Genomic DNA, 27,871 nt, shown 5'->3' on the forward strand with positions numbered 1-27,871 from the left:
CTGACTACCTTGTAAGTTTCTTCAAAGGATCATACCTTAGTCCATTCGGGTTGCTATAATAAAATATCAAACTGGGTAGCTTACACTAATAAAAACAGAAATTTATTTCTTACAGTTCTGGAGGCTGGGGAGTCCAAGATGAAGATGCCAGTAGATTCTGGTCTCTGGTGTCTGGTGAAGGCCCACCTTCTTGTTCGTAGATGGTGCCTTCTTATGTGCCCTTACATGGTGGAATTGGTGAACAAGCTCTCTGGGGCCTCTTTTACAAGGGCCTGCCCTCCTGACCTAATCACTTCCCAAAGGCCCCACCTCCGAAGACCATCGCCTTCAGGGTTAGGATTTCAACATATGAATTTGTGGCGGATATAAACATTCAGATGATAGCAGATAAAAAGCTAAATTCAATTGCCTGTTTATATGTCATAATACATTTAGCAATAAACAAAGTTAATAAACTCTATCTTAAGTGTATTGTAAAGCATTCAAACTATCCAAATTACAAACATATCTCAATAATTTATACCAGAACCTGAAGAAATTATCTTTGTAAATAAATTATGATTACTTCTCAAACAATTCATAAGAATAATAATATGTATAATGGCAATAAAAATTAACCACAATATTGTATAAAATTGTAAACTGAACTGTCTTATTGATGCTGATAACAATTAAAGGATGGTGTCCTAATATTTTTTAACAATTTGATAGTCTCTAAAATTAACTGGTTTTACCAGTGTTTACGCCATGCCCAAAAATTTGCTAGGCTGCTACTTTAAATATTTACTTAATATGATTCTTGCGTCAAATTCAATTAAATTTTATAAGTATCAGTTGAGCACCTAACTATGTGCAAAGGTTTGTGCTAGGTACTATGCAGAGTACAGGGATGAGCAGAGTTCTAGCCCTACTTTCAAAAGCTTACAAATGCTACACTCACATCCAACACATACATACGGGCTATATGCTAATTAGTACTTTAAACATTACTAATTTTTACATTTTTACACCTTGCATTAGATTATCTGTCCTTAACTGGTATGTAACATGGATAACATAAGGGAAAAAACCCTATGGCATTAAAATGTAAGAATACTGTGATACTTCAATTAACCTAGTTTGAAAGTCTAGTTAAAAGTCTTCTCATTTATGCAGCCAAAAAACACATGAAAAAATGCTCACCATCACTGGCCATCAGAGAAATGCAAATCAAAACCACAACGAGATACCATCTCACACCAGTTAGAATGGCAATCATTAAAAAGTCAGGAAACAACAGGTGCTGGAGAGGATGTGGAGAAACAGGAACACTTTTACACTGTTGGTGGGACTGTAAACTAGTTCAACCATTGTGGAAGTCAGTGTGGCCATTCCTCAGGGATCTAGAACTAGAAATACCATTTGACCCAGCCATCCCATTACTGGGTATATACCCAAAGGATTATAAATCATGCTGCTATAAAGACACATGCACACGTATGTTTATTGCGGCACTATTCACAATAGCAAAGACTTGGAACCAACCCAAATGTCCAGCAATGATAGACTGGATTAAGAAAATGTGGCACATATACACCATGGAATACTACGCAGCCATAAAAAATAATGAGTTCGTGTCCTTTGTAGGGACATGGATGAAATTGGAAATCATCATTCTCAGTAAACTATCACAAGGACAAAAAACCAAACACTGCATGTTCTCACTCATAGATGGGAATTGAACAATGAGAACACATGGACACAGGAAGGGGAACATCACACTCTGGGGACTGTTGTGGGGTGGGGGGAGGGATAGCATTAGGAGATATACCTAATGCTAAATGACGAGTTAATGGGTGCAGCACACCAGCATGGCACATGTATACATATGTAACTGACCTGCACATTGTGCACATGTACCCTGAAACTTAAAATATAATAATAACAAGATAAAAATAAAATAAAATAAAATAAAATAAGTCTTCTTTCTTTCAACATAAATACTAAAAATACATACCCTGCAACTAAATAACTTCATGTTAGTGAATTGGCACAATAACATTTAAAAGTTTTATAAAGAAAGGATCTCACTATCTATTTAACTTCCTCTTTACAAAGGTAATTATTCATATGCTAATGAAGCAGCTTTGGCAAGTGGTTACAAAAACTCATGAAAATATAAAAATAATGTTACATTTATCAGTCACTGAAGAATGTATCTAAATTTAACATTTAAAATGACTCATAAAATAAAATGCTGATCCTTACAAACGTATCTCATTATTTATATTTTTATTTTCAGAAAAACACAAGAGTTCACTTGAATACAATTCTCACTAGTTAAATCACAATTCACCTTATAGTTAATTAACTTATGTTCAAAGATAGTCCTTTCCTGCTATATAATTTCATTTTCTTAAAAAGCAAAACACTTTCAGTAGAAAAAATTTACATATGAAAGTCAAAAACAATTATTTTAGCAAAAATGGAAATCAACCACCATATCTTTTCTTGAGTTCTTCAACAGAATTATCCTTCAATCCTGACTTGTCTATGTGATTAAATAATGCACGTGCAACTGAAAAAGAAAAAAAATTCTCCATTTTAATCTCATTTTTTAAAAACCAAGCAAAATGTAAATTAAAAGGAGCAATCTGATTTGTCAAAAACATTTTACATTTTAAAGCAATAAACAGGTTTATAAATTCTAATTCAGATATTTAAAAAGCCAATCTGAGAACACAAAATTATATAGCAATCCAACAATGGTTCTTTCAGGAATATTTTGCTTTAGCAGTATAAAATTTCCCCTGCATTCTCAATGATATTAATCTTGCAGATTAAACTTAATTCATTCTGTACTACCTTAAAAATGTTTACTCTATCTGTGTAACAAGTGTACGTTCATTTACTTAATATTTTTATTTCAACTAAACTGTTTTTCAAACCTAAATCATTTTATTTTAAAAGAAAACTTTACATCACTACTGTAAATGAAAAACAGCAATGACACTGATGAAATCACACTTGATGGGACAGTTAAATATTTTTATATTACAAAATTAAAACTACTACAGGTTAAAAATAAGATCATGGGCCGGGCGTGGTGGCTCACGCCTGTAATCCCAGCACTTTGGGAGGCCGAGGCGGGCAGATCATGAGGTCAGGAGATCGAGACCATCCTGGCTAATATGGTGAAACCCTGTCTCTACTAAAAATACAAAAAAATTAGCCGGGCGTGGTGGCAGGCGCCTGTAGTCCCAGCTACTCAGGAGGCTGAGGCAGGAGAACGGCGTGAACCCAGGAGGTGGAGCTTGCAGTGAGCTGAGATCGCGCCACTGCACTCCAGCCTGAGCGACAGAGTGAGACTCCGTCTCAAAAAAATAAAATAAGATTATGAATCGCAAAAAAATCATATTTACTACCACTGATCGGTCGACACTCAACATTAGGAAAACACTGTTATAGTTCATGCTTCTCAACATTAAAACTGGAGAACTAGCTAACAGTTATTAATGATAATGGCAATAATAAAATATAACAACAGCTAAGTATTTACTGAATACTTAGTTGCATGCCAGAACCATTCTAAGCACTTTCCATGTTTAACTTAGCAGACAGTGGAAACCCCGAAGAGCCCACCTGCATTCTCGGATACCTTGAACTTATCACATTAGAGTAACACTAAATTCATTCATTCAACACACTGACACGGAGGGGTTATTATGTACTAGCACTGAGGCCCAGTGAACCAGGTAGACAAAGTTCCTGCTGTCATGGAGCTTTCATTCTATTAGAGGGAGATACAATAAACATACACATGAACCACTGTCAGCTAGTAATGTATTACGAAGAGAAATAAAGCAGGGTAAGAAGAGAGAGGTTCATGGGGGGGGTCAGTGAAGAAAGACGTCTGTGAAGTGGTGATAGGTGAAAACCAAATGAAGAAGCACACAAGTGAAGATATGTAGGAAGATATTCTACGTTGAGAGAACAGCCAAACACAAAGTCCTCGAGGCCAAAATAAGTTTGGCAGTTTGGTAATTTTTTTTTTTTTTTTTTTTTGAGACAGAGTTTCACTCTTGTTGCCCAGGCTGGAGTGCAATGGTGCGATCTCAGCTCACTGCAACCTATGCCTCCCGGATTCAAGCGATTGATTCTCCTGCCGGAGCCTCCCAAGTAGCTGGGATTACAGGTGTCTGCCACCACGCCCAGCTAATTTTTTTCTTTCTTTTTTTTTTTTTTGTATTTTTAGTAGAGACGGGGTTGCACCATGTTGGCCAGGCTGGTCTTGAGCTCCTGACTTCAGGTGATCCACCTGCCTCGGCCTCCCAAAGTGCTGCAATTACAGGCGTGAGCCACTGTGCCTGGCTGACAGTTTGGAATATTAAAAGCTATATAAAACCACTATAATGGGGCAGACTGGTTGAAAAAAGAGTGGTAAAAGATGAGGTCAAAACAGTAATAAGAAACAGTAACATTTTTCAGGGATTTCAAGGAAAATTTCTGGTTAACTAAAGCTAAAACCAAAACTTTTGGTTTAAACCCTCACTATTAAAATATACATATATATATTTTAATATATATATATTTTTATTTTTATTTAACTATTTATTTGAGACAGAGTCTCACTCTGTTGCCTAGGCTGGAATGCAGTGGCACAATCATGGCTCACTGCAGCCTCAACCTTCTATGCTGAAACGATTCTCCCACCTCAGCCCCCCGAGTAGCTGGGACTATAGATGCACGCCACCACAACCAACTAATTTTTGTATTTTTTTAAAGACAGGGTTTTGCCATGTTGGCCAGCCTGGTCTCAAGCGATCCTCCTGCCTTAACCTCCCAAAGTGCTGGGATTACAGGCATGAGCCACCATGCTTGGCCTAAAAAATATATATATATAAATTACATGTCCACTTCCCTAAGTATAATTTCAAAAGTATCTTTCTTATTGATTTAAAATCATTCAACATCACTGCTAAAAAGATAAAGAAGAAATAAAAGAAGCCCATGTATGTTTAGTACAGGAGGTATCTGAAAATGTTACACTGAGTTTTGCTAATTATTAAAAATAAAAAAAAAGACACACTGGTATGTGAATGACTTTTCTCTTTTTTACTGAAATGAGTATAGCCCAAAACTCTGAGCAACTGAAGTTTCTGCATAGTGCAATTTTACTTTAATTAGGATTTCTCAAAACAGACTCTTTATGCCAAAAATTGTGATGTGGAAATAAAAAAGAAATACAATTCTTCAGGTTCATCACCTGCCACTCATTACTCCCTATTCTACAATCCAGCCATACCATTTTAAATTCTCTGGACTCAATTTGCTCTTTCCTGCCTCAGAACCACTACATGTATCATTCTTTCAGTCTAAAACTCTCTTGCCCAGCCTTTCCTCTGACTCTTGCACTTCTTTGAGAATTCAGCTAAAATCAAACTCAAGGAAATTACCTCTCTCAGAATGGATCAGACCTTTCCTGTACCTCGCCCAGTTACATGGTCCTGTGGCTTTGATCCTATACATACTCAGTAACAGTAGGAACTCCACCATTACACCATTTACTGCGTTTTCAAGTAGAAGGGCTCAGACTATGGAGTTGGACTGCCTGGGTTCGAATCCTGGGTCTGGCTTCCTAGCTATGTGACCTTAGCAAGTTTCTTAGCCTCTCTATACCTGTTTCCTCCTCTGTAAAAGGACAGTGAAAACAGTACCTACACTTCATAATATTGTCAGGACTAACAATACAATTTTAACTGTTCTTGTTATCCAATTTAATTAACTTAAATATAATTTAATATAATACAATTTAAATATAAATATTTAATTAAATATAACCTTATACACAATAAGGAGTCAATAAATGTCAGCTATTATTTGTTGAATGAATACAGGAATGTACAAAAATAAACATGGGAAAACTTTCATAGAACTTACTCTTTTTCTCTGTTTCTGACATAAACATCACTGCCATATCAAATCTTTTTAGTTCAGAAAGTCTTTGTAAGATTTCAAAGATGAGTGATGGCTTTTCTTTCCTGAAATAATCCAAATATAAAAACAAATGATCAGTTAAAAGCAGCTCATTTATTAATCATTCTGTTTACTAACACAATACTTCTAATTATACATAAATGACATCATTTTTCCCCTGGATACCTATATTTTAAATGCCCAAATGAAGAGATTTATCAAGTCAACTGAAGAAATTACAATATTCTTAAATGAGAGCTTAGCACGGAAACTATTATTCTGTTAAAACACTGGTCACTTCCATACCCCACTTTTCCCTACAAAAAAATTAGAGTCCTTTTTCCTCCCTTTTAAACTTTTCCCTTTTTATTGTCTGTACTTGTCATTTCCTTGCAACTTCTGTAACAATGAAACTTACAAGAAAGCTAACTTTGCTATATGCTGCTAATTTGCTATATACATTCAAAGAGAATGAACTTCCCAAATCATTGGAAATAGCATAGCATAAGAGTACAGTCAATTCTCACTTAACATCATCAATAGGTTCGTGAAAACTGCGACTTTATGTAAAACGGCATACTGTATAAACAAATCAATTTTACCATAGGCCAATTGATATAAACAAGATTTATGTTCCTATGTCTTAATCATTTTAATTAAAATTGCAGTTTCCAAAAACCTATCAATGACATTAAGTGAGGACTTACTGTATAACTAAAAAAAACTTGACTTACTCAATGTAAAAGTCATGCAGAATTTTAACGATCTGGTTGAATACATCTGGATCCAGATTTTTCTGAAACAACTTAGGATACAAAGATGGTTCAATTTGCTTGAAAAAATAAATAAAAAGTTAGACAATTACTTGATGGCAACACTTACATATCACAAATTACACAACAACTGCTTGGGTAAAAACAGTAAAGAATAACTACTTTGGGAGGCCAAGGTGGGAGGATCACCTGAGGTTGGGAGTTCGAGACCAGTCTGACCAACATGGAGAAACCCCATCTCCACTAAAAATACAAAAAATTAGCCAGGCGTGGTGGCACATCCCTGTAATCGCAGCTACTTGGGAGGCTGAGGCAGGAGAATTGCTTGAACCTGGGAGGCAGAGGTTGCGGTGAGCTGAGATTGCGTCATTGCACTCCAGCCTGGGCAACAAGAGCAAAACTCCGTCCAAAACAAAAAGAAAAGAATAACTACTATGCATTAGCACTTATGAATAATAATGGAGTCACATTAAAATGCAATTATGATAGAAGAATGAAAGTTACAGGAACTGCATGATAATCACTCTGTTCTAGTCACAGAAAAATCTTACGAGCAGAAGAGATATACACCATCCTAAGAGAGACAGGAAACTTTAAAGGGTCTCAAAGAGCAATAAATATAACTAGAGATTTTTAAAAGTAGAATTACATGAGAAAATGTATTTGGAAGTAATTTTATATTGCATAATTATAAGGAAATGTTACTCTCATTACACTTGAAAAAGACCATGCTAATCCATTATTTGCTAAATTTCATAGGATTTGATTCTTTTTCTTAAAGCAAATATTAGAAGAATGATTGCCTACATATTGCAAGCTCTGCTTGGCACACAGAAGACACTCAATGTATTTTAGGATTTTTTTTTGAAGGATTAAGCTTAAGCTAATATATATGAAATTAGATTAAGTTATTTGAGACAATAGAATTTGACACAGAATCTATTGCCAAAGGAGAACATCAAGGTTCCCTGGTTGTAAATATTTTTAAATGGTCTGACCAGGGTGATGTATTCTACAAAAATTTCTACAATAATATCCTACAAAAAGCAAATATGGCACCATTATTATAAAGTGACAAAAGAAGTTCTCTGACCTTTTACTTACAACAGAAGTACTACCTTCCTCTCTCTTACCTTTAAATACTGATACAACATATCTGGAGAACTTTTCAATTGTCTGAAATCAGATTCGAGCTGGAACGAGTTTGCAGGAATTGGAGGAAGAACAGTTGTGGCAAACTGAGCAGGTTTTTGTTCTATCTCTATAGGCATTTTCTCGCTGTAAGACTGACATACATCCTGCTTCAAACTGGCTTGAGGTCTGAAATATTTCAGAGGTATCAAACAGAAAAGAACCATAAATAATCATAGCTCAATCAAGGAGACATCAATAAAAATTTTAAATTTTTGACTTTATTAATATTGTATTATCTATTTGTATTATACAAGCATTCAATTCTTTCAGCTAATAATATATAAACATTTTTTGGCAAAATAGATTATGCTCTTGCAAATTTTCACATGCTGGCTATGTAATGACTATTCTCTGCTGGGCAGCTAACCTAGCCACCTTTTGAATATACCATTTCTATATATTTCAATTACCATGTAACATACACTAATGATTTAGCCTTTCAAAGATCTAAATGATCATTTTCAAGATATTCCAAAAAGGAAGAAATGCTCTTCCAAAAAAAACTGCCTATATAGTATTGCCCCATGATCTATACTATCACTTTAAATAAAAGTACTACTAAAGTTCAAAGTTTAAAAGAAAAAACAACTTTTAGCAGGTTTGTTGAGTGGCAATGTAAAAATATATGAGTAAGGTTTCCATACCTCAAAATGAACGTAATTAGTCTATATCTTCTATATTCTCATTATTAAGAAAAAACACATAAACTATTTTTTAAATGCCAAACAAAAGTTAGAGTCCACAACAGTCTTAAATACTAATGGATGAAATAATGGCAATCCATAAATTCTACATTTTTATGAAACTTCTTTTTAAAAAACTAAAATTTTGCTGAACTAAATAATAAAACTGAAATCCTAGAAATGAAAATTTTTAAACAAAATCAATTTTCAAGATACCTTCTTACCATCTTTAAATTTCACACTGTGGTTAAAAAAAAAATAGTAATCATTCTTTAAGCAAAATCACCCTTACAATAAGTACAAACAAAAAAGAAAAGCTAGAACCTTAAGTTAGGCAGTTCAAAAAATTAGCATGATGAGTACAAATCAGAAGTCTCAGTAATATCAATTCTCCATTGGAATTATCCCATTCTGGATGATCATCAAATAACAGTATTTCTACTCACTGCAGGGATGAAGTATCACTGACTTCTTCTATTTTCAATACTTTTGCTCTTGGAGTATCACTTGTGGGAAAAAGGTCATCTTGGCTTGAATTCTTCTTACTTGTGGTGCCTGTGGCCGCTATTACATTTGCTAGATTAATAGGATTATTCTCTGGAGCAGCAGCAGTAGTGCTATCTGGCACATCAATAGTCTGTATCAAATTACCAGTTTCTTCAATAATAACCTTCTTGAGTGGTTTCTAAAACAATTAAAATCAATTCCTTAAATCAAAATATTAAACGTTTCCTATTTTAGGGTCACAAGTTAAAAGGCTGCAATGTTCTTACAGCTAATATCCCAGTGATAAGTAAATTCAATTTGGTGGCTAGACAGACTTAGGAGTCTGAGAATACAAAAATAAAAAGCTATACAAAGCACTTATCCCAGGTAGGTCGAAACAAGGGAGAGAGACATGTATACGTAAATATATAAGGCCATGGGTATGTTTAAGAGATGAAAGCACAAAATGCTACGAGAACACAGGAAGGAAGATAAACACTGGCATGAGGGAAGCCTTCACAGAAAAAGCACACAGGAATGGCAAAGTTGAAGGGTGCAGCACAGTCAGTGGAAAGGTGAGAAGTCCAGTGGTGCTGGTGCAAGGCACGGCATGGTGGAGATGAAGTCTGAAAGGCTGTTTGAAGACAGCTTATGAAGGGACTTGGATGCCATGAAAGGAGTTTGGACTCTATTCTAGGGGCAATACAGCAAATAAATTACCAAACCAAGAGCAGTATTGTGGACTAACTGAAGGCAAGTGGAATAAGGGCAGACAATAACCAGCATTATGTATGGGACAGACTATCACTAAAACCTAAACACATTGTCTCAATATATAGCAGCTGGATAAAACTAGCCCAGGATTAAAAATCTGCCAAGTAATATTCACAAAGTTGGTAAAAGTAAACCCTTTTTTCCAATTTAATAAAATAAATGGTTTTCACTGTTTATCTCGATCACTACACACGTCATTTTCAACTTATGTTGATATTTAATAATATATGTATATCTAATAAAATACAACAATATTCTTCACTATATCATCATACCAAACACACAGAAATACACTGAGGAGCTATTGTTCCACCAAGGGTATTGAAAAATGAAACAAGTTAAGAGAAGCTTCTTCTAAAATTTGCAAATATTGATTAACAGTTGCAGCTATATACTTTTGTATATGTTTGAAATTTGTTTTATCTTTAGAAAAGAGAAAAAACTTTCCTCAATGTACTCTAAGTATACATTCCAACTACATAGTTGAATTATAAATTGAAAAGTTGTAAATATAAGCACTTCTCCTTCTGCAATAGATAACAAACTCAATGTTTAAACCAGAAATTCCATTAATGCAGCTAAGATACGACCCAATGGTAATAAATGAGTGTTACTAAATGAAGGTACAAAAATGAAAAAACTATAAGAAAATTTATAACAGAATTCTTCAAGCAGTTCTATTTTAAAGAATAATCATATTAAGTTAAGGCCTATGCTTTGCTAAGAACTATATCAGCAAAAGTTTTTATCAAGATACTGATCAAGAATGGATATGTGTATTAAACCCTTTCCTTGACAACAGATATGTAAATAATGATTTGAATTTATGAATTTCCTAATCATTGGTCTCTGTTAAGTGTAGACCCAGGGTACTGAGAGCCACTGAGGGTCACTGATGACAGCTGGAAGGACTGTGGGGAAGAACAGTATGCTAGTAACAGGAGTAAACCATAAAAGAAACCACTATAGAAAGAACTTAAGAAAATATGAAAGGTTCAATTCACTTCTTTTTTAAAATCATGACTCGGAAGCGTACATTTTATTTAGTTGTATATTGTGACCATTTAAAAAAAAAGTGAGAGAGAGAGAGAAGAACAAAGGAATAAAGAGAAAAAGGGACCAAATAGGTGAAGTTTTGACATCAGGAAACAGAAAAATGAAAAAAAAAAAAAAAAAGGAAATAAAGCAAAATAAGATATTTTAGCAAAGACAAAAGGATCAGGACAACTTTCACTTATTACCACCCTCAGGAGAAACCCCAGGCCCAAGTTCACCTACATCTCTGCTCTCCTACACTCTGTCTAGAGGTTTGCTAAAAATACCTCCAAGCTGCCAGCCCTTCAAGCACAGACTACCCTGCCCTAGCCTTTCATTTCAATAATCCTGAGACTCATTCTCTTCTCTCTCTACTTTCCGTAGTCTTCCTTTCTTTCCTGACCACTTTCTCTGGTGACCAGGTGGTGTCACAAATATGTGACTAAAAAGGAAACTAAAATTTGTTTCACCTGAAACTGCCTCAGCATTTATGCACATTATTTCCTTTGATATAAACTAATCTGTGGGTCATTCTCAATTTATGGGGAAAAAGTAAGGATAACGCAGGGATTAACTAACTTGCTCAAGATTGCAAAGTTTATCAAGTGGGGCTCAAATCCAGTCTCAAAGGCATTATACCAAACTGCTATCCTCTACTTTTTAAAAATAATGCCCACATTTTTTTTATCATGAAGATCCATTATAAAAATCAACAGCAATTTTTTTCCCTTCCCACTAGGATACTAACTTTGTTGATTTTGGATCATTTACAGAACAGTTTACCCCAAGATTTCTCATTTCCTAGAGGTGTTTTGTTTTGTCATATTGCCATAGAGATTTAAATTCACATTATATTTTCACAACTATTAACATAAATTCATTTTTAACAAGAAGGTGGACCCAACACATTTGTAAAAGCTACTTATGGTATATTAGTCATAGGATATTACACATATCACGTGGCAATGTTTTTATAATTATGGACAGTGACGTCTAACAAAGGCCTTCTGTAAACTTGTGAATTTTTGTAAAGAAGTCTTCCAAAGATGTAAAAGTTTAAACTACATTTAATTAAGTAATCACTTTTACTGAAAAGAACAGTAAATAAATATATGAAAATGACCATAATGTGTGAAAACAACTAGATTTATGCCTGGCGCACACAACACACACAACCAGTATTACCAAGAATACAGTCATAATAGGCCAGGCATGGTGGCTCACGCCTGTAATCCTAGCACTTTGGGAGGCCAAGGTGGGCAGATCACTTGGGGTCAGGAGTTTAAGACCAGTCTGGCCAACATGGTGAAACCCCGTCTCTACTAAAAATACAAAAATTAGCCAGGCGTGATGGCAGGTGCCTGTAATCCCAGCCACAAGGGAGGCTGAGACAGGAGAATCGCTTGAACCCAGGAGTCAGAGGTTGCAGTGAGCTGAGATCGCGCCACTGCACTCCAGCCTGGGGGACAAGCGTGAAACTCCGTCTCAAAAAAAAAAAGAATATAGTCATATTAAATGCACTGGAAAAGTATTAAACTAAGAAATCTATTTGCTACTACTAACTAGTACAAACATAGCAAAACAAACTTTCTCTCCTTTTCTGCCTTTATAAAAAGAGGATAAAAATACCTCCTCTGACTTCCTTATGAAATTGTTATTTCTAATAAAGAAAACTGTTATGCAAAGGATCGTCTATGCATAACAGTCTAAGAGGGCAGGAAGAGGATCTTGATCAGTCAGGGGTACATAGAGAGGTTTTTTAGGGGTGATGTCTTTTAATTTTCTGACTCGGTGGTTTCATGGGTGTTCACTTTGTAATTATTCTCTAAATCATAATTTGTCTTGTGTACTTTTCTGTATGTATATTTCATAATTTACTTGACGCAAGGGTGTTTATCCCAACTTCAGAAAAGAACAGTAATAAAAATACAAAGACATTTAATTTCTATAAAATGTAAAACTACTTGAAATTCCTTTAATATAAGAGAAATAGGCAGAAATATTTAAATCGATAGTGTTAAATTAAAATACTCACTTAAAAAGTTATCCCAAAACTCTAAACACTGCTAAATTTCCCTTATACGTCAGTAATCCTAGGAAGCATTTTTTAAAGATTCTTAAAAAAAAATAAAGGGCCCCAGTAAGACATTTCAACATTTCCTTTAAGAGTTAGGGGGCGTTCCAAGATGGCCGAATAGGCACAGCTCCAATCTGCAGCTCCCAGCATGATCAATGTAGAAGAAGGGTGATTTCTACATTTCCAACTGAGGTCACCAACATCAAAGACCAAAGGTAGATTAAACCACAAAGATGGGGAGAAACCAGAGCAGAAAAGCTGAAAATTCTAAAAATCAGAGCACCTATTCTCTTCCAAAGGAACATAGCTCCTCACCAGCAATGGAACAAAGCTGGATGGAGAATGACTTTGACAAGTTGACAGAAGCAGGCTTCAGAAGGTCCGTAATAACAAACTTCTCCAAGCTAAAGGAGGATGTTTGAACTCATCACAAGGAAACTAAAAACCTTGAAAAAAGATTAGACGAATGACTAACTACAATAAACAGTGCAGAGAAGACCTTAAATGACCAATGGAACTGAAAACCTGGCACGAGAACTTCGTGACGCATGCACAAGCTTCAATAGCCGATTCGATAAAGTGGAAGAAAGGGTATCAGTGATTGAAGATAAAATTAATGAAATAAAGCGACAAGACAAGGTTAGAGAAAAAAGAGTAAAAGAAACAAAATAAGCCTCCAAGAAATATGGGACTATGTGAAAAGAGCAAATCTACGATTGACTGGTGTACCTGAAAGTGATGAAGAGAATGGAACCACGTTGGAAAACACACTTCAGGATATTATCCAGTAGAACTTCCCCAACATAGCAAGGCAGGCCAACATTCAAATTCAGGAAATACAGAGAATGCCACAAAGATACTCCTCGAGAAGAGCAACCCCAAGACACAAAATTGTCAGATTTACCAAGGTTGAAATGAAGGAAAAAGTGTTAAGGGCAGTCAGAGAGAAAGGTCGAGTTATTCACAAAGGGAAGCCCATCAGACTAACAGCAGATCTCTCAGCAGAAACCCTACAAGCCAGAAGACAGTAGGGGCCAATGTTCAACATTCTTAATGAAAAGAATTTTCAACCCAGAATTTCATATCCAGCCAAACTAAGCTTCATAAGTGAAGGAGAAATAAAATCCTTTACAGACAAGCAAATGCTGACAGATTTTGTCACCACCAGGCTTGCCTTACAAGAGCTTCTGAAGGAAGCACTAAACATGGAAAGAAACAACCGGTACCAGCCACGGCAAAAACAGGCCAAATTGCAAAGACCATTGATGCTAGGAAGAAACTGCATCAATTAATGGGCAAAATAACCAGCAAACATCATAATGATAGGATCAAATTCATACATAACAATATTACCCTTAAATGTAAATGGGCTAAATGCCCCAATTAAAACACAAAGACTGCAAATTGGATAGAGTCAAGACCCATCAGTGCGCTGCACTCAGGAGACCCATCTCACGTGCAAAGACGCACATAGGCTCAAAATAAAGGGATGGAGGAAGATCTAACAAGCAAATGGAAAGCAAAAAAAAAGCAGGGGTTGCAATCCCAGTCTCTGATAAAACAGATGTTAAACCAACAAAGATCAAAAGAGACAAAGAAAGCCACTACATAATGGTAAAGGGATCAATTCAACAAGAAGAGCTAACTATCCTAAATATATATGCACCCAATACAGGAGCACTCAAATTCATAAAGCAAGTCCTCAGAGACCTACAAAGAGACTTAGACTCCCACACAATAATAATGGGAGACTTTAACACCCCACTGTCAATATTGGACAGATCAACGAGACAGAAGGTTAACAAGGATATTCAGGACCTGAACTCAGCTCTGCAACAAGCAGACCTAATAGACATCTACAGAACTCTCCACCCTAAATCAACAGAATATACATTCTTCTCAGCACCACATCACACTTATTCCAAAACTGACCACACAATTGGAAGTAAAACACTCCTCAGCAAATGTGAAAGAACAGAAATCACAACAAACTGTCTCTCAGACCACAGTGCAATCAAATTAGAACTCAGCATTAAGAAACTCACTCAAAACTGCACAACTACATGGAAACTGAACAACTTGCTCCTGAATGACTATTGGGTAAATAATGAAATGAAGGCAGAAATAAAGATGTTCTTTGAAACCAGTGAGAACAAAGACACAACGTACCAGAATCTCTGGGACACATTTAAAGCAGTGTGTAGAGGGAAATTTATAACACTAAATGCCCACAAGAGAAACCAGGAAAAGATCTAAAATCGACACCCTAACATCACAATTAAAAGAACTAGAGAAGCAAGAGCAAACAAATTCAAAAGCTAGCAGAAGGTAAGAAGTAACTATGATCAGAGCAGAACTGAAAGTGATAGAGACAAAAAAACCCTTCAAAACATCAATGAATCCAGGAGCTGGTTTTTTGAAAAGATCATCAAAATTGATAGACTGCTAGCAAGACTAATAAAGAAGAAAAGAGAGAAGAATCAAATATACACAATAAAAAATGATAAAGGGGATATCACCACTGATCCCACAGAAATACAAACTACCATCAGAGAATACTATAAACACTTCTACGCAAATAAACTAGAAAATCTAGGAGGAATGGATAAATTCCTGGACACATACACCCTCCCAAGACAACCAGAAAGAAGTTCAATCTCTGAATAGACCAATAACAGGCTCTGAAATTCAGGCAATAATTAATAGCCTACCAACCAAAACAAGTCCAGGACCAGACAGATTCACACCCGAATTCTACCAGAGGTACAAAGAGGAGCTGGTACCATTCCTCCTGAAACTATTCCAATCAATAGAAAAAGAGGGAATTCTCCCTAACTCATTTTATGAGGCCAGCATCATCCTGATACCAAAGCCTGGCAGAGACACAACAAAAAAAAGAGAATTTTAGACCAATATCCCTGATGAACATCAATGTGAAAATCCTCAATAAAATACTGGCAAACCGAATCCAGTAGCACATCAAAAACCTTATCCACCACGATCAAGCTGGCTTCATCCCAGGGAAGCAAGGCTGGTTCAATATACGCAAATCAATAAACGTAATCCATCACATAAACAGAACCAACGACAAAAACCACATGATTATCTCAATAGATGCAGAAAAGGCCTTCGTCAAAATTCAACAGTGCTTCATGCTAAAAACACTCAATAAACTAGGTATTGATGGAATGTTTCTCAAAATAATAAGAGCTATTTATGACAAACCCACAGCCAATATCATACTGAATGGGCAAATACTGGAAGCATTCCCTTTGAAAACCAGCACAAGACAAGGATGCCCTCTCTCACCACTCCTATTCAACACAGTGATGGAAGTTCTGGCCAGGGCAATCAGGCAAGAGAAAGAAATAAAGGGTATTCAATTAGGAAATGAGGAAGTCAAACTGTCGTGTTTGCAGATGACATGACTGTATATTAGAAAACCCCACCGTCTCAGCCCAAAATCTCCTTAAGCTGACAGGCAACTTCAGCAAAGTCTCAGGATACAAAATCAATGTGCAAAAATCACAAGCATTCCTATACACCATTAACAAACAAGCAGAGAGCCAAATCATGAGTGAACTCCCATTTACAATTGCTACAAAGAGAATAAAATACCTAGGAATCCAATTTAAAAGGGATGTGAAGGACCTCTTCAAGGAGAACTACAAACCACTGCTCAACGAAATAAAAGAGGACACAAACAAATGGAAGAATATTCCATGCTCATGGATAGGAAGAATCAATATTGTGAAAATGGCCATACTGCCCAAAGTAATTTATAGATTCAATGCCATTCCCATCAAGCTACCAATGACTTTCTTCACAGAATTGGAAGAAACTACTTTAAAGTTCATATGGAACCAAAAAAGAGCCCGCATTGCCAAGACAAACCTAAGCAAAAAAGAACAAAGCTGGAGGCATCAGGCTACCTGACTACAAACTATACTAGAAGACTACAGTAACCAAAACAGCATGGTACTGGTACCAAAACAGAGATATAGATCAATGGAACAGAACAGAGGCCTCGGAAACAACACCACACATCTACAACCATCTGATCTTTGACAAACCTGAGAAAAACAAGAAATGGGAAAAGCATTCCCTATTTAATAAATGGTGCTGGGAAAACTGGCTAGCCATATCTAGAAAGCTGAAACCGGATCCCTTCCTCACACCTTATACAAAAATTAATTCAAGATGGATTAAAGACTTAAATGATAGACCTAAAACCATAAAAACCCTAGAAGAAAACCTAGGCAATACCATTCAGGCCACAGGCATGGGCAAGGACTTCATGACTAAAACACCAAAAGCAATGGCAACAAAAGCCATAATAGACAAATGGGATCTAATTAAACTAAAGAGCTTCTGCATGGCAAAAGAAACTACTGTCAGAGTGAACAGGCAACCTACAGAATGGGAGAAAATTTTTGCAATCTACCCTCTGACAAAGGGCTAATATCCAGAATCTACAAAGAACTCAAACAAATTTACAAGAAAAAAACAAACAACCCCATCAAAAAGTGGGCAAAGGATATGAACAGACACTTCTCAAAAGAAGACATTTATGCAGCCAAAAAACACATGAAAAAATGCTCATCATCACTGGCCATCAGAGAAATGCAAATCAAAACCACAATGAGATACCATCTCATGCCAGTTAGAATGGCAATCATTAAAAAGTCAGGAAACAACAGATGCTGGAGAGGATATGGAGAAATAGGAATGCTTTTACACTGTTCCTGGGAGTGTAAATTGGTTCAACCATTGTGGAAGACAGTGTGGTAATTCCTCAAGGATCTAGAACTAGAATTACCATTTGACCCAGCAATCCCATTACTGGGTATATATCCAAAGGATTATAAATCATGCTACTATAAAGACACATGCACACGTATGTTTACTGAGGCACTATTCACAATAGCAAAGACTTGGAACCAACCTAAATATCCATCAATGACAGACTAGATTAAGAAAATGTGGCACATATACACCACGGAATACTATGCAGCCATAAAAAACGATGAGTTCATGCCCTTTGCAGGGACATGAATGAAGCTGGAAACCATCATTCTCAGCAAACTATCACAAGACAGAAAACCAAACACTGCATGTTCTCACTCATAGGTGGGAATTGAACAATGAGATCACTTGGACACAGGGCAGGCAACATCACACACTGGGGCCTGTTGCGGGTGGCAGGTTGGGGGAGGGATAGCATTAGGAGAAATACCTAATGTAAATGATGAGTTGATGGGTGCAGCAAACCAACATGGCACATGTATACCTATGTATCAAATCTGCACGTTGTGCACATGTACCCTGGAACTTAAAGTATAATTTAAAAAAAAAAGTTTACTAATACAATAGCTGGTTTCCAATTCTCCTATTACAACATATTTAATTGGCAAGGAAAAAATGAAAGTGCTTTACTTACAGTTGATCCAGGATGCAGTGGATTATCAATGGGTTTTACCACATTTTGTCTTTGTGTGGAATCAAGAAAGACATCATCCCAGTGTCCTTTCTCAATTAATTCCTTGAAAATAAATTTATAATCATAACTATCAAAATATTTATTATACAACAAATAAATATATTTATGTTTCAGAAAATATGACCATGTTTGGGTGAAAATAATACATTACCTTTTTAATTTTGGAGAGTTCAGTTACTGCTTGCTTATTTCCAGGTTCCAGAAGTAAAACAGTTTCAAAATCTAAAGTGAATTTTTTAAAAACATTACAACATAGTTAAAATGTGGAGTTTTCATATTCGCATGTATATTCATGATACATTCAGTTAGTAATCACATTTTTAGCTCAAGCAGTTTTACTCAGATTACTAGGAAACAGGTGAGCTATAATAAGAACATTTACTGAACACTGTTGTAGTTGTTTTATATGAATTTTCACGTAACCCTCACTACAACCCCACTTTAAAGGTGATAAAACTGAGGCCCCTAGAGGTCATCTAACTTAGCAAAGTTCACCATGTAAACAAATGACAGAGTAACTCACTAAATGTAAAATATTAATAGAATAAGAGAATTACATACAAGGTATTACTCAGCCTTAAAAAGGAATGAAATTCTGATACATGCTCCAACATGGACATTATGCTGTTAAATAAGCAGAGGCAAAAGGACAAATACTGCATGATTCCACTTACACAGGATATCTAGAACAGTCAAATTCAGAGACAGAAAGTAGAATGGAGGTTACTAGGGCTGGGGGGAGAGGAGAATGGAGAGTTATTGTTTAATGGGTATAGAGTTTTAGAATGGGATGATGACAAAGTCCTGGTGATGGACAGTGGTGATGGCTGCACAATGTAAATGTATTTAATGCCACTGAGCTATATATTGAAAAATGGTTAAAATAATAAATTTAACGTTACATATTTTTTTTAACCACAATAAAAAAAACACTGCTGTAGCTAACAGGCTTATAGAGAAACTGCCAGATTTTAAACGCACATACCAGAAAAGAACAGAGGCTGAAAATCAATTATCTAAGTACTGATCTCAAGAAGCTAGAAAAACAGCAAATTAAACCAAAAGAAAGTTGAAGGAATAAAATAAAAAGCAGAAGGAAATTAAATAGAAAACACACACAGGAGAACCAAGTTGGTTCTCTGAAAAGACTAATTCAATGAATACCCTAAAAGAGAAGACCATAAAAACAAAGAAAAAAAATAGTATCAAGAATTAAAATGGCATCAGATCTCCATTATCCTCCACTCCCTACCTGCTGATAAAACCACAGCCCGAAGAGTTTAAAAAAAAAAAAAAAAAATCAATCACTAACAGAAATTCTTCAGTTTGCAGGATGGCAGATAGGAAAAGATACAACTTGCTGAAACAAAGAAACTTCCTCTGCTTACTGGGATTTAAGAAAAAAAAAAAAAAAAAAAAAAACCGGCTGAAATCGGTTGGAACCAAGATGGCCAAGTGGAGTTTACACAAAAACGAGCTTGCTGATGTCACAGCCTGAATTTCCACCAAGTTCTACTAACTACCCCAAATTTGCACCTGCAGTCCATTAGTTAGCATGAAAAGATAGCTACATATGCCCAAGAACTTTTCCCTTTCCTTCCACTAATTACCTGCTAATTCCAGTATCCACCTCCCTAAACCCTTTCTAATAAAATTACTGCCTTAAGGCCAGGACAATGAGACAGATTTGGGTTTGATTCCTGTCTCTTTGGGAGTCAACTTTCAATATAAACAAAGCCTTTTCTCAGAAACCTGATGTCACAGTATTGGCTTCAAGCATATCACACAGTGAGTCCCTTTCACTCAACAACACTGATTCCCTTCCTTTTCATTCTGGTCTTTTTATCGCTTTTTCCATTCTCATCTATAATTAAAATTTTTCATTAATGTTGACTGGCAATTAGCCAGAATGTACTGTATGCTACTAAACAAAAAGATAATCTGGTACATTGCTGAAGCTGCATTCCTCCAAATCTATTCATGATCTAAACTGTGGAAAGAAAACATAATTCCCTAAGTTCAGTATCTTTGAACCATGGGTAAGCTACACGAATCTCTGCTTCTATAACTTGGGCACTCATCAGGATGACTGAGTGCCAGCTGTTATAAAGTCTTACCTTGTTTTGCCTCATTTAGCTTTCCCAAAAATGTTCTTGCAGTTCCTCTTCTGGCAAAAGCTTTAGAATATGAGCCATCTAATAAAATGGCTTGTGTGCAGTCTTTTTCAGCTTCTTCATATCTATTATTGAACATGATAAAATTACTCACTGGAAAAAAGGCAGCTTATGGAAAAATGTCATATAAACTAAGTTTCTAATTTAAAAAGCGTATATATAATTTCAATCACTAACTCCTAAATCTGTGTTTGAAGTGGAGAACTATTTTATAAATTTTTTATTCTCACCAAATCTTGGAATCATTTGGTGAGGAGGGAGAAGGTACCAGATTGAGGGAATGTTAGGAGAGTCTGCTGGAGCAATGAAATAATAATGCAAAAATATGACTAGGGCAGACAAAAGAATGCCACTGCTTCTCTGCCTACCTCTTCTCCAAGTCTCAATATGCACAGGTATTACATTAGAATTTTAACTGGCATTAGTTTTCTAATAAAACTTTATTAACATTTACCCACAGTAAATCTCCCATACTCATAGAGAAACAAAAAAATGAGAACTTGCTACGAATGTGATAGCATATCATCTAACACTTTGCATAAATTCTACTCAGCCATGCAACCGGCAATCAATTCAGAGTTAAAGACTTACTCATTACTGCTCTACAATAACAAGGTGCTTAAGAAGAGCTCAAACCCCCCCCACCAAAAAAACCCAACAACAAAAAAACTTTAGACATTCCCGTATATTAATATGACATTAATGAATTATTGTTAATTTCTTAGGAGTGCTAATGGTTGTGGTTATGTATAAAATATCCTTTCTTTAGCGATAAACGTCATAATGTTTATGATTTGCTTTACAATAATTCAGGGGGAAAATGCTAAAACAAATATGACCAAAAAAAGTATGGCTTGTTAGAACTAGATGACGGACACATGGAGTTTATTATACTACTTTTGTATAAGTTTGAAAAGTTTCATAAGAATATTAAAAAAAAAAAAAAAACACTCCTGTAATTGCATTCTCCCCAAGGCCTAAATGAATGTCATCTTCCCCTCAAAACAAAATCTCATATGAAAAAAATCAGAATTTCGAATGAACTTAAACATCTCTGATTTATTTAACTCACTTTCCAGCAAGAGATAAGGAATATATCTGTGTTCATGCCCTTATCAATGTTATTTTCTACTTGCCTGATTACATCATTCAAGATACCTGCATGGCCCCCATACTTTTCAGGATAAAGTCAAATTCCTTTGGAGCGCAAAGTCAGGGGCCTGCCTGAGTATCTGGCCTTCTCTCTGCCACTGTCCCCTGCAATAACAGCCATAATATGAACCACTCACCCTTTCCAGGTTGAGGTACCATCAACCTGCCTACTCCCATGTCTTTGAACCTGCACTAGAACACTTGACCTGTTTCCTGTTTTTTCACCTCACTAACTCATATTACTCCTTTAGATCTCAGTTTGGTTTGAACAATTTCAAGATGCTTTCTATGAATTCCCCTGCCTGGACTCAGTCTATGCCAGTATTCTTCCCACCCTGAACTCCTATAGCACGTGTCCTTCATAGCGCTATCTTAGCGTATTTTCACAAATATTGGTCTCCTTTTCTGTCGCTCCCTGCAAATTTCGGGTTTCTTAAAAACAACTACACATTTAATATTTGTATACTTAATACCTTCCACAGTGCCTCACAGAACACCTGATACATTTTAGCACAATAAATATTTGCTGAATAAGTAAATCAAAAAATTTCCAACATCAAATTCAAAGAAAATTCAGAAGATAAATGTTTAGGAAATCATTTTAATTGTATATTTAATTGCATATTTAATTGCATGTTCTACTGTACAGCTGAAGAAAACCCAACAATTTTTCTAAAAGTCTGAAGTTGCCACAGAGGTAGACGATTATTCTTTGAAAACAGACTCACGTAAGTCCTTTAAAATTATTACACGTCTCCTGTGCACTCCATTTGTAAACTGAATTTAGAAAAATCCAATCAACAAACATCTTTTAGGTGGCTGGAGAAAAAGACAAACTAATCAAAAATAGAATAAAAATGGTGAGTGCGAAAAACTATCATCTCTGCCTAGCTCCTTAGCCCTGATACCTTCTGATTTTTAGTTAGGTCCACTTGCCCTAGGTCTACTCTGGCTCTAGTGTAAATGCCGCCCCTAATCACCATTAAGTGAACCACCCTCTACTAAATCAAGTCTTAGTTTGGTTCCAGTTCCAGCAACCAAGATTCTACCTTATTTTTGTGACCAACTTTCAACCCTGTTGCCTAAATCTAATATTTAATACTACTGGGTTATTTTCTTCTTATCCTATCTCTAAATCTATGCTTTACTCCAAGAATAGGACTCAGATTTGTTCTTGGTCAGTCCTCTTCAAGGACTACAATGTTGGCCCAAACTTCTCTCCTTATTTCTGATTATCTTCTTATTTCTTCAGCCTTTCTGAAGCTAACCATCTACCAGCCTACATTCCACCATTTGTCAGCTCACAGGCTCTCCATTATTGTAACTCAAGGATGTCTTGCTCATTTCCCGATGCAAACTACTAATTTAGACTATTACCTCCAGAAAGCACATTCTCTAGGAATCCTGGCTGGCCTAACTAGGTGAATTTCTTCTTACTCCCTACTGCTACCCCACACACTGGTAGGTAAGACTGACTATACTGCTGGTTCTAATTAGCTCTAATTTGACACAGTTTATAGAACCTCAAGCTATAGGATGGTTACCTCAACTAGGAGTAGTCTAAGCTTGAAATGTTGCTTTTTTATGTTCCTCACATAGTCCATAATACATAACAACAGTCTCCACGTACAGAAAAAAATTCTGATATTAACTGTGAATCTAAAAGATACACTAGAAAAAGATACAAGTAAGAGTCATAAGTTCTTTTAATTTAAAATATACTCTGCTAACTTGGTATAATATATTCCACTAATACGATTATAAACTAAAGAAATAAAACTGATAGAATAAATTAGATATCTTATAAATGCATATATCATCTCTCACCTATAAGAAGGCATTACTCTTAGCATTAGTCAAACCAACGAACTCAGGCTTTACAATTTTTAAACCAATGCACAATTCTTTGATAGCAAAAATCAAAATTTTCATAAGTGAGCAAGAGATGCAATGATCTTTACTCTGACTATTCAACAAAAGAATCTATCTCCAGTGATATCTATTACTTTAAATGAGGTTAAATATATAATCAAAATTTATTTCTATGACAGGAGCTCCTAACCTGAGATTCTCTGAGGGATGTGGAAACTTGTTTAGGAAAAAAACTGTATCATTATTTTCACTAAACTTCAAACAAAATTTAGCTTTCTTTCAAATACAAATGCAGACAACAGTATCTATCACTTTGTCACCAACAAAAATCAGATATTTCAGCCAGGCGCGGTGGCTCATGCCTGTAATCCCAGCACTCTGGGAGGCTGAGACAGGCAGATCACCTGAGGTCAGGAGTTTGAGACCAGCCTGACCAACATGACAAAACCCCATCTCTACTAAAAATACAAAAATTAGCTAGGTGTCATGGCGCATGCCTGTAGACCCAGCTACTTAGGAGGTTGAGGCAGGAGAATCGCTTGAACCTGGGAGGTGGAGGTTGCAGTGAGCCAAAATTACACCACTGCACTCCAGCCTGGGTGACAGAGGGGGACTCTGTCTCAAAAAAAAAAAAAATTCAGATATTTCCATATCACATTACAACTGTTACTGGTATCTCAAAATATTGCTTATGCTCACCACTATTCAGAATTACAGTAAAAATTTAACCTGTTGCTTATTTGCATGTGATTGCAGTGTCTGGTTTATAGATACTCTTGTGACAAGGCTGGCAACTGTTGGGCACCTCTGCCCTGGTAGTTATTCAGAAGACAAAGAGCTAAGGCATGTGTTATCACATTGGAAATCTAATCATCTATGTTGCTTCAGGTATTCCCTATCCACACTTGCTTGTTGATCAGTACACGGAAGATGTGTTGAGGATCATCCCAAAATTTAGTGTCCTTATTGAAACCTTACAATCATGTCTTTAAAATTTTTTTAACATTAACTTGTCTGTATTTTAAATGTAGTTTCAAATACAGTACAATCACATGCAAATAAGCAGCAGGTTAAATTTCTACTGTAATTCTGAATATTGGTGAGCATAAAATACAGCACTTGCCTGTATTTTAAATGTAATTTCTCATTTTGAGGTGTGTTAATAAAAAAGCAAATATATTACTATATCACAATTTTTAATATTTTCAAAACTATATTTTGATATAATTGGTTTCCTTTGTAATCCTAGTTGTACAGTTAAGCATTTAAAAATATCCTGAGAAGCATTTCTCTGATGGCCAGTGATGGTGAGCATTTTTTCATGTGTTTTTTGGCTGCATAAATGTCTTCTTTTGAGAAGTGTCTGTTCATATCCTTCGCCCACTTTTTGATGGGGTTGTTTGTTTTTTTCTTGTAAATTTGTTGGAGTTCATTGTAGATTCTGGATATTAGCCCTTTGTCAGATGAGTAGGTTGCGAAAATTTTCTCCCATTTTGTAGGTTGCCTGTTCACTCTGATGGTAGTTTCTTTTGCTGTGCAGAAGCTCTTTAGTTTAATTAGATCCCATTTGTCAATTTTGGCTTTTGTTGCCATTGCTTTTGGTGTTTTAGACATGAAGTCCCATCTCACACCAGTTAGAATGGCAATCATTAAAAAGTCAGGAAACAACAGGTGCTGGAGAGGATGTGGAGAAATAGGAACACTTTTACACTGTTGGTGGGACTGTAAACTAATTCAACCCTTGTGGAAGTCAGTGTGGCGATTCCTCAGGGATCTAGAACTAGAAATTCCATTTGACCCAGCCATCCCATTACTGGGTATATACCCAAAGGACTATGAATCATGCTGCTATAAAGACACATGCACACGTATGTTTATTGCGGCATTATTCACAATAGCAAAGACTTGGAACCAACCCAAATGTCCAACAATGATAGACTGGATTAAGAAAATGTGGCACATATACACCATGGAATACTATGCAGCCATAAAAAATGATGAGTTCACGTCCTTTGTAGGGACATGGATGAAATTGGAAATCATCATTCTCAGTAAACTATCGCAAGAACAAAAAACCAAACACCGCATATTCTCACTCATAGGTGGGAATTGAACAATGAGAACACATGGACACAGGAAGGGGAACATCACACTCTGGGGACTGTTGTGGGGTGGGGGGAGGGGGGAGGGATAGCACTGGGAGATATACCTAATGCTAGATGACGAGTTGGTGGGTGCAGTGCACCAGCATGGCACATGTATACATATGTAATTTACCTGCACATTGCGCACATGTACCATAAAACCTAAAGTTTAATAATAATAAATAATAATAAAAGAAGGAAAAAAAAAAAAAAAAAAAAAAAAAAAAAATATCCTGAGAAGCGTTCAACATACAGCTAAAGGGGAATTCATGGTACTGAAGAAGTTTTGAATTCCTATTTATACTCACAGGCTTTTAAAAATTCTGGCATTAGTGTGTAAAGTATAACAAGAGAAACAAAGTCTAAGTCTAAGTTTCTGCCATCGGATATAATTCTACGATTGTCCAACTTGGGCACATCCAGAAAAAGCTGGTTAATATAGGATCAAATGTTAGTTACATATGTTATTAATCAGCAGTTTCAATGACAGCAGTTCCCTTTTGTTATACATGTATGTATATAAAACATTTCCAGATAAGACTTTGCCCAAAGGGCTCTGAAGTGAAAAATAATTTTTAATCAAGATCCAGAATACTATACATAAAGCGACTAGAGAAAAACTGGTAAACTGTGTAGTGCCAGACTTAAAAGCCGGAAAATATTAACAAGTGTGTATCTACTGAATACACACCTTGTGCCTGGAACTATGTATACGACAGGTACATAAACACACACACATACACATACACACACACACACACAATTTTTCCCCTCTCATTTCACTTTAAATGCTCAAAAATATATAAATTAAATTTTAATTTACTTAAATCTACCATAAATTGGCATGTGAGCTAACCTAACACACCATAATTGGCATGTTAGGTAACTATGGTAAAAATTTACCAATTTATTGTAAATTTTTATCCTGAAAAGCACTAAAATGTAACCAACACTTACTTCTGAATCTTCAGATAGGCCATAGCTCTGTTAGCTGGAAGAAGGGCATTAGCACCATCTGCTGCTATCCCTCGAGTATAGCATTCAATTGCTCTTTCATATTTCCCCTCTTTGAAAAATCCATTCCCCTGTTATTTTGTAGAGAAATATGGAGAATAAAAAAAAAATTCAAAAAAAATTAATGAATTCAAATCTTATGAAACACTGCAAGGATATTCACCAACAGTATTTCAGGAAAGAATATTGTTAAAAATCTGGCCCATGAGACACGTTTTAAAATCTGTTGGTTTGGGTTGTTTCTTTTTTAATGGCATTATTCTCTTTTCAGTACTAAAAAGGAAAAACATGTATACTACTATATTACTTTGCAGCATTCACTATTATTCCATTAATTACATATTACGCAAAGCTTAAATTTAAAAACCTATTTTAACAAAGGTCCAAATAATATACTGTCTTAAATTACATTAGAAGCTGTACAAAAGGATTTCATAACTCAAATAAATTTTGTGAAAGAATACAGTACCAGAATTATAAAGCCCACTCTTCAATAACTTTAATATGCCCAAATATAAGATAAATTCAACTGTATTGGAATTTGTATACCTGATTTCACTATAACATTTACTTATAATCAGTCAAATATCACAATCAATAATCATTTTATAAATATTTATTAGGAATCCTCTGTGGGTCCAGGAAAGGCTATAAACAAACTAAACCTCCTTAACTCATGATTAGTAGGGGAATTTCAATCAGAAACAGTTCAGTGTGAATTAATGAAAAAAGTACATTATAAGAATGGATTGTAATTAACTTCTATGTTAAATTTATAACTATGTATATGTAAATATATAATAAAACATTCAAAAGTAGTTTCCTAAACTTAAGTGTTTCTATAGTTATTTTTTTAATTTATATATAAAGTCATCAATTACCCAAATTTTGAATTAGTAGGTCCCAGAGGCTTTAGTGCATTTAATTTCCAATTCCTACTCAAGCAAAACTTTAATATTAGAGAAGAAAGAAATTAACTGATATACAAGAAATAAATCAACACTCAGCAAAACATATACATTGTATGTTGGAATAGCT

At 35.5% G+C, this 27,871-nt stretch overlaps 1 protein-coding gene across 2 annotated transcripts in view; it reads right to left on the reverse strand.

Annotated features, from left to right (window-relative positions):
* Window positions 1-2,254: 2,254 nt before the first annotated feature.
* RPAP3 (RNA polymerase II associated protein 3) overlaps window positions 2,255-27,871 on the reverse strand; it is a 43,620-nt gene continuing 18,003 nt past the window's right edge. Inside the window, exons 9-17 of one of the 2 annotated variants that reach the window (XM_054443056.2) lie at window positions 26,777-26,904; window positions 20,595-20,716; window positions 18,629-18,699; window positions 18,418-18,519; window positions 9,052-9,290; window positions 7,862-8,048; window positions 6,690-6,787; window positions 5,920-6,020; window positions 2,255-2,557 (exon numbers count right to left, since the gene is read on the reverse strand). In XM_054443056.2, coding sequence (XP_054299031.1) covers window positions 2,472-2,557; window positions 5,920-6,020; window positions 6,690-6,787; window positions 7,862-8,048; window positions 9,052-9,290; window positions 18,418-18,519; window positions 18,629-18,699; window positions 20,595-20,716; window positions 26,777-26,904 — 1,134 coding nt within the window. In that variant the 3' untranslated portion in view covers window positions 2,255-2,471. The remainder of the gene's footprint in view (window positions 2,558-5,919; window positions 6,021-6,689; window positions 6,788-7,861; window positions 8,049-9,051; window positions 9,291-18,417; window positions 18,520-18,628; window positions 18,700-20,594; window positions 20,717-26,776; window positions 26,905-27,871) is intronic. The other variant, XM_054443057.1, reaches the window with a different exon arrangement.

The sequence above is a fragment of the Pongo pygmaeus genome, chromosome 10 (assembly GCF_028885625.2).
Source record: "Pongo pygmaeus isolate AG05252 chromosome 10, NHGRI_mPonPyg2-v2.0_pri, whole genome shotgun sequence".
Classification (NCBI taxonomy): domain Eukaryota; kingdom Metazoa; phylum Chordata; class Mammalia; order Primates; family Hominidae; genus Pongo; species Pongo pygmaeus.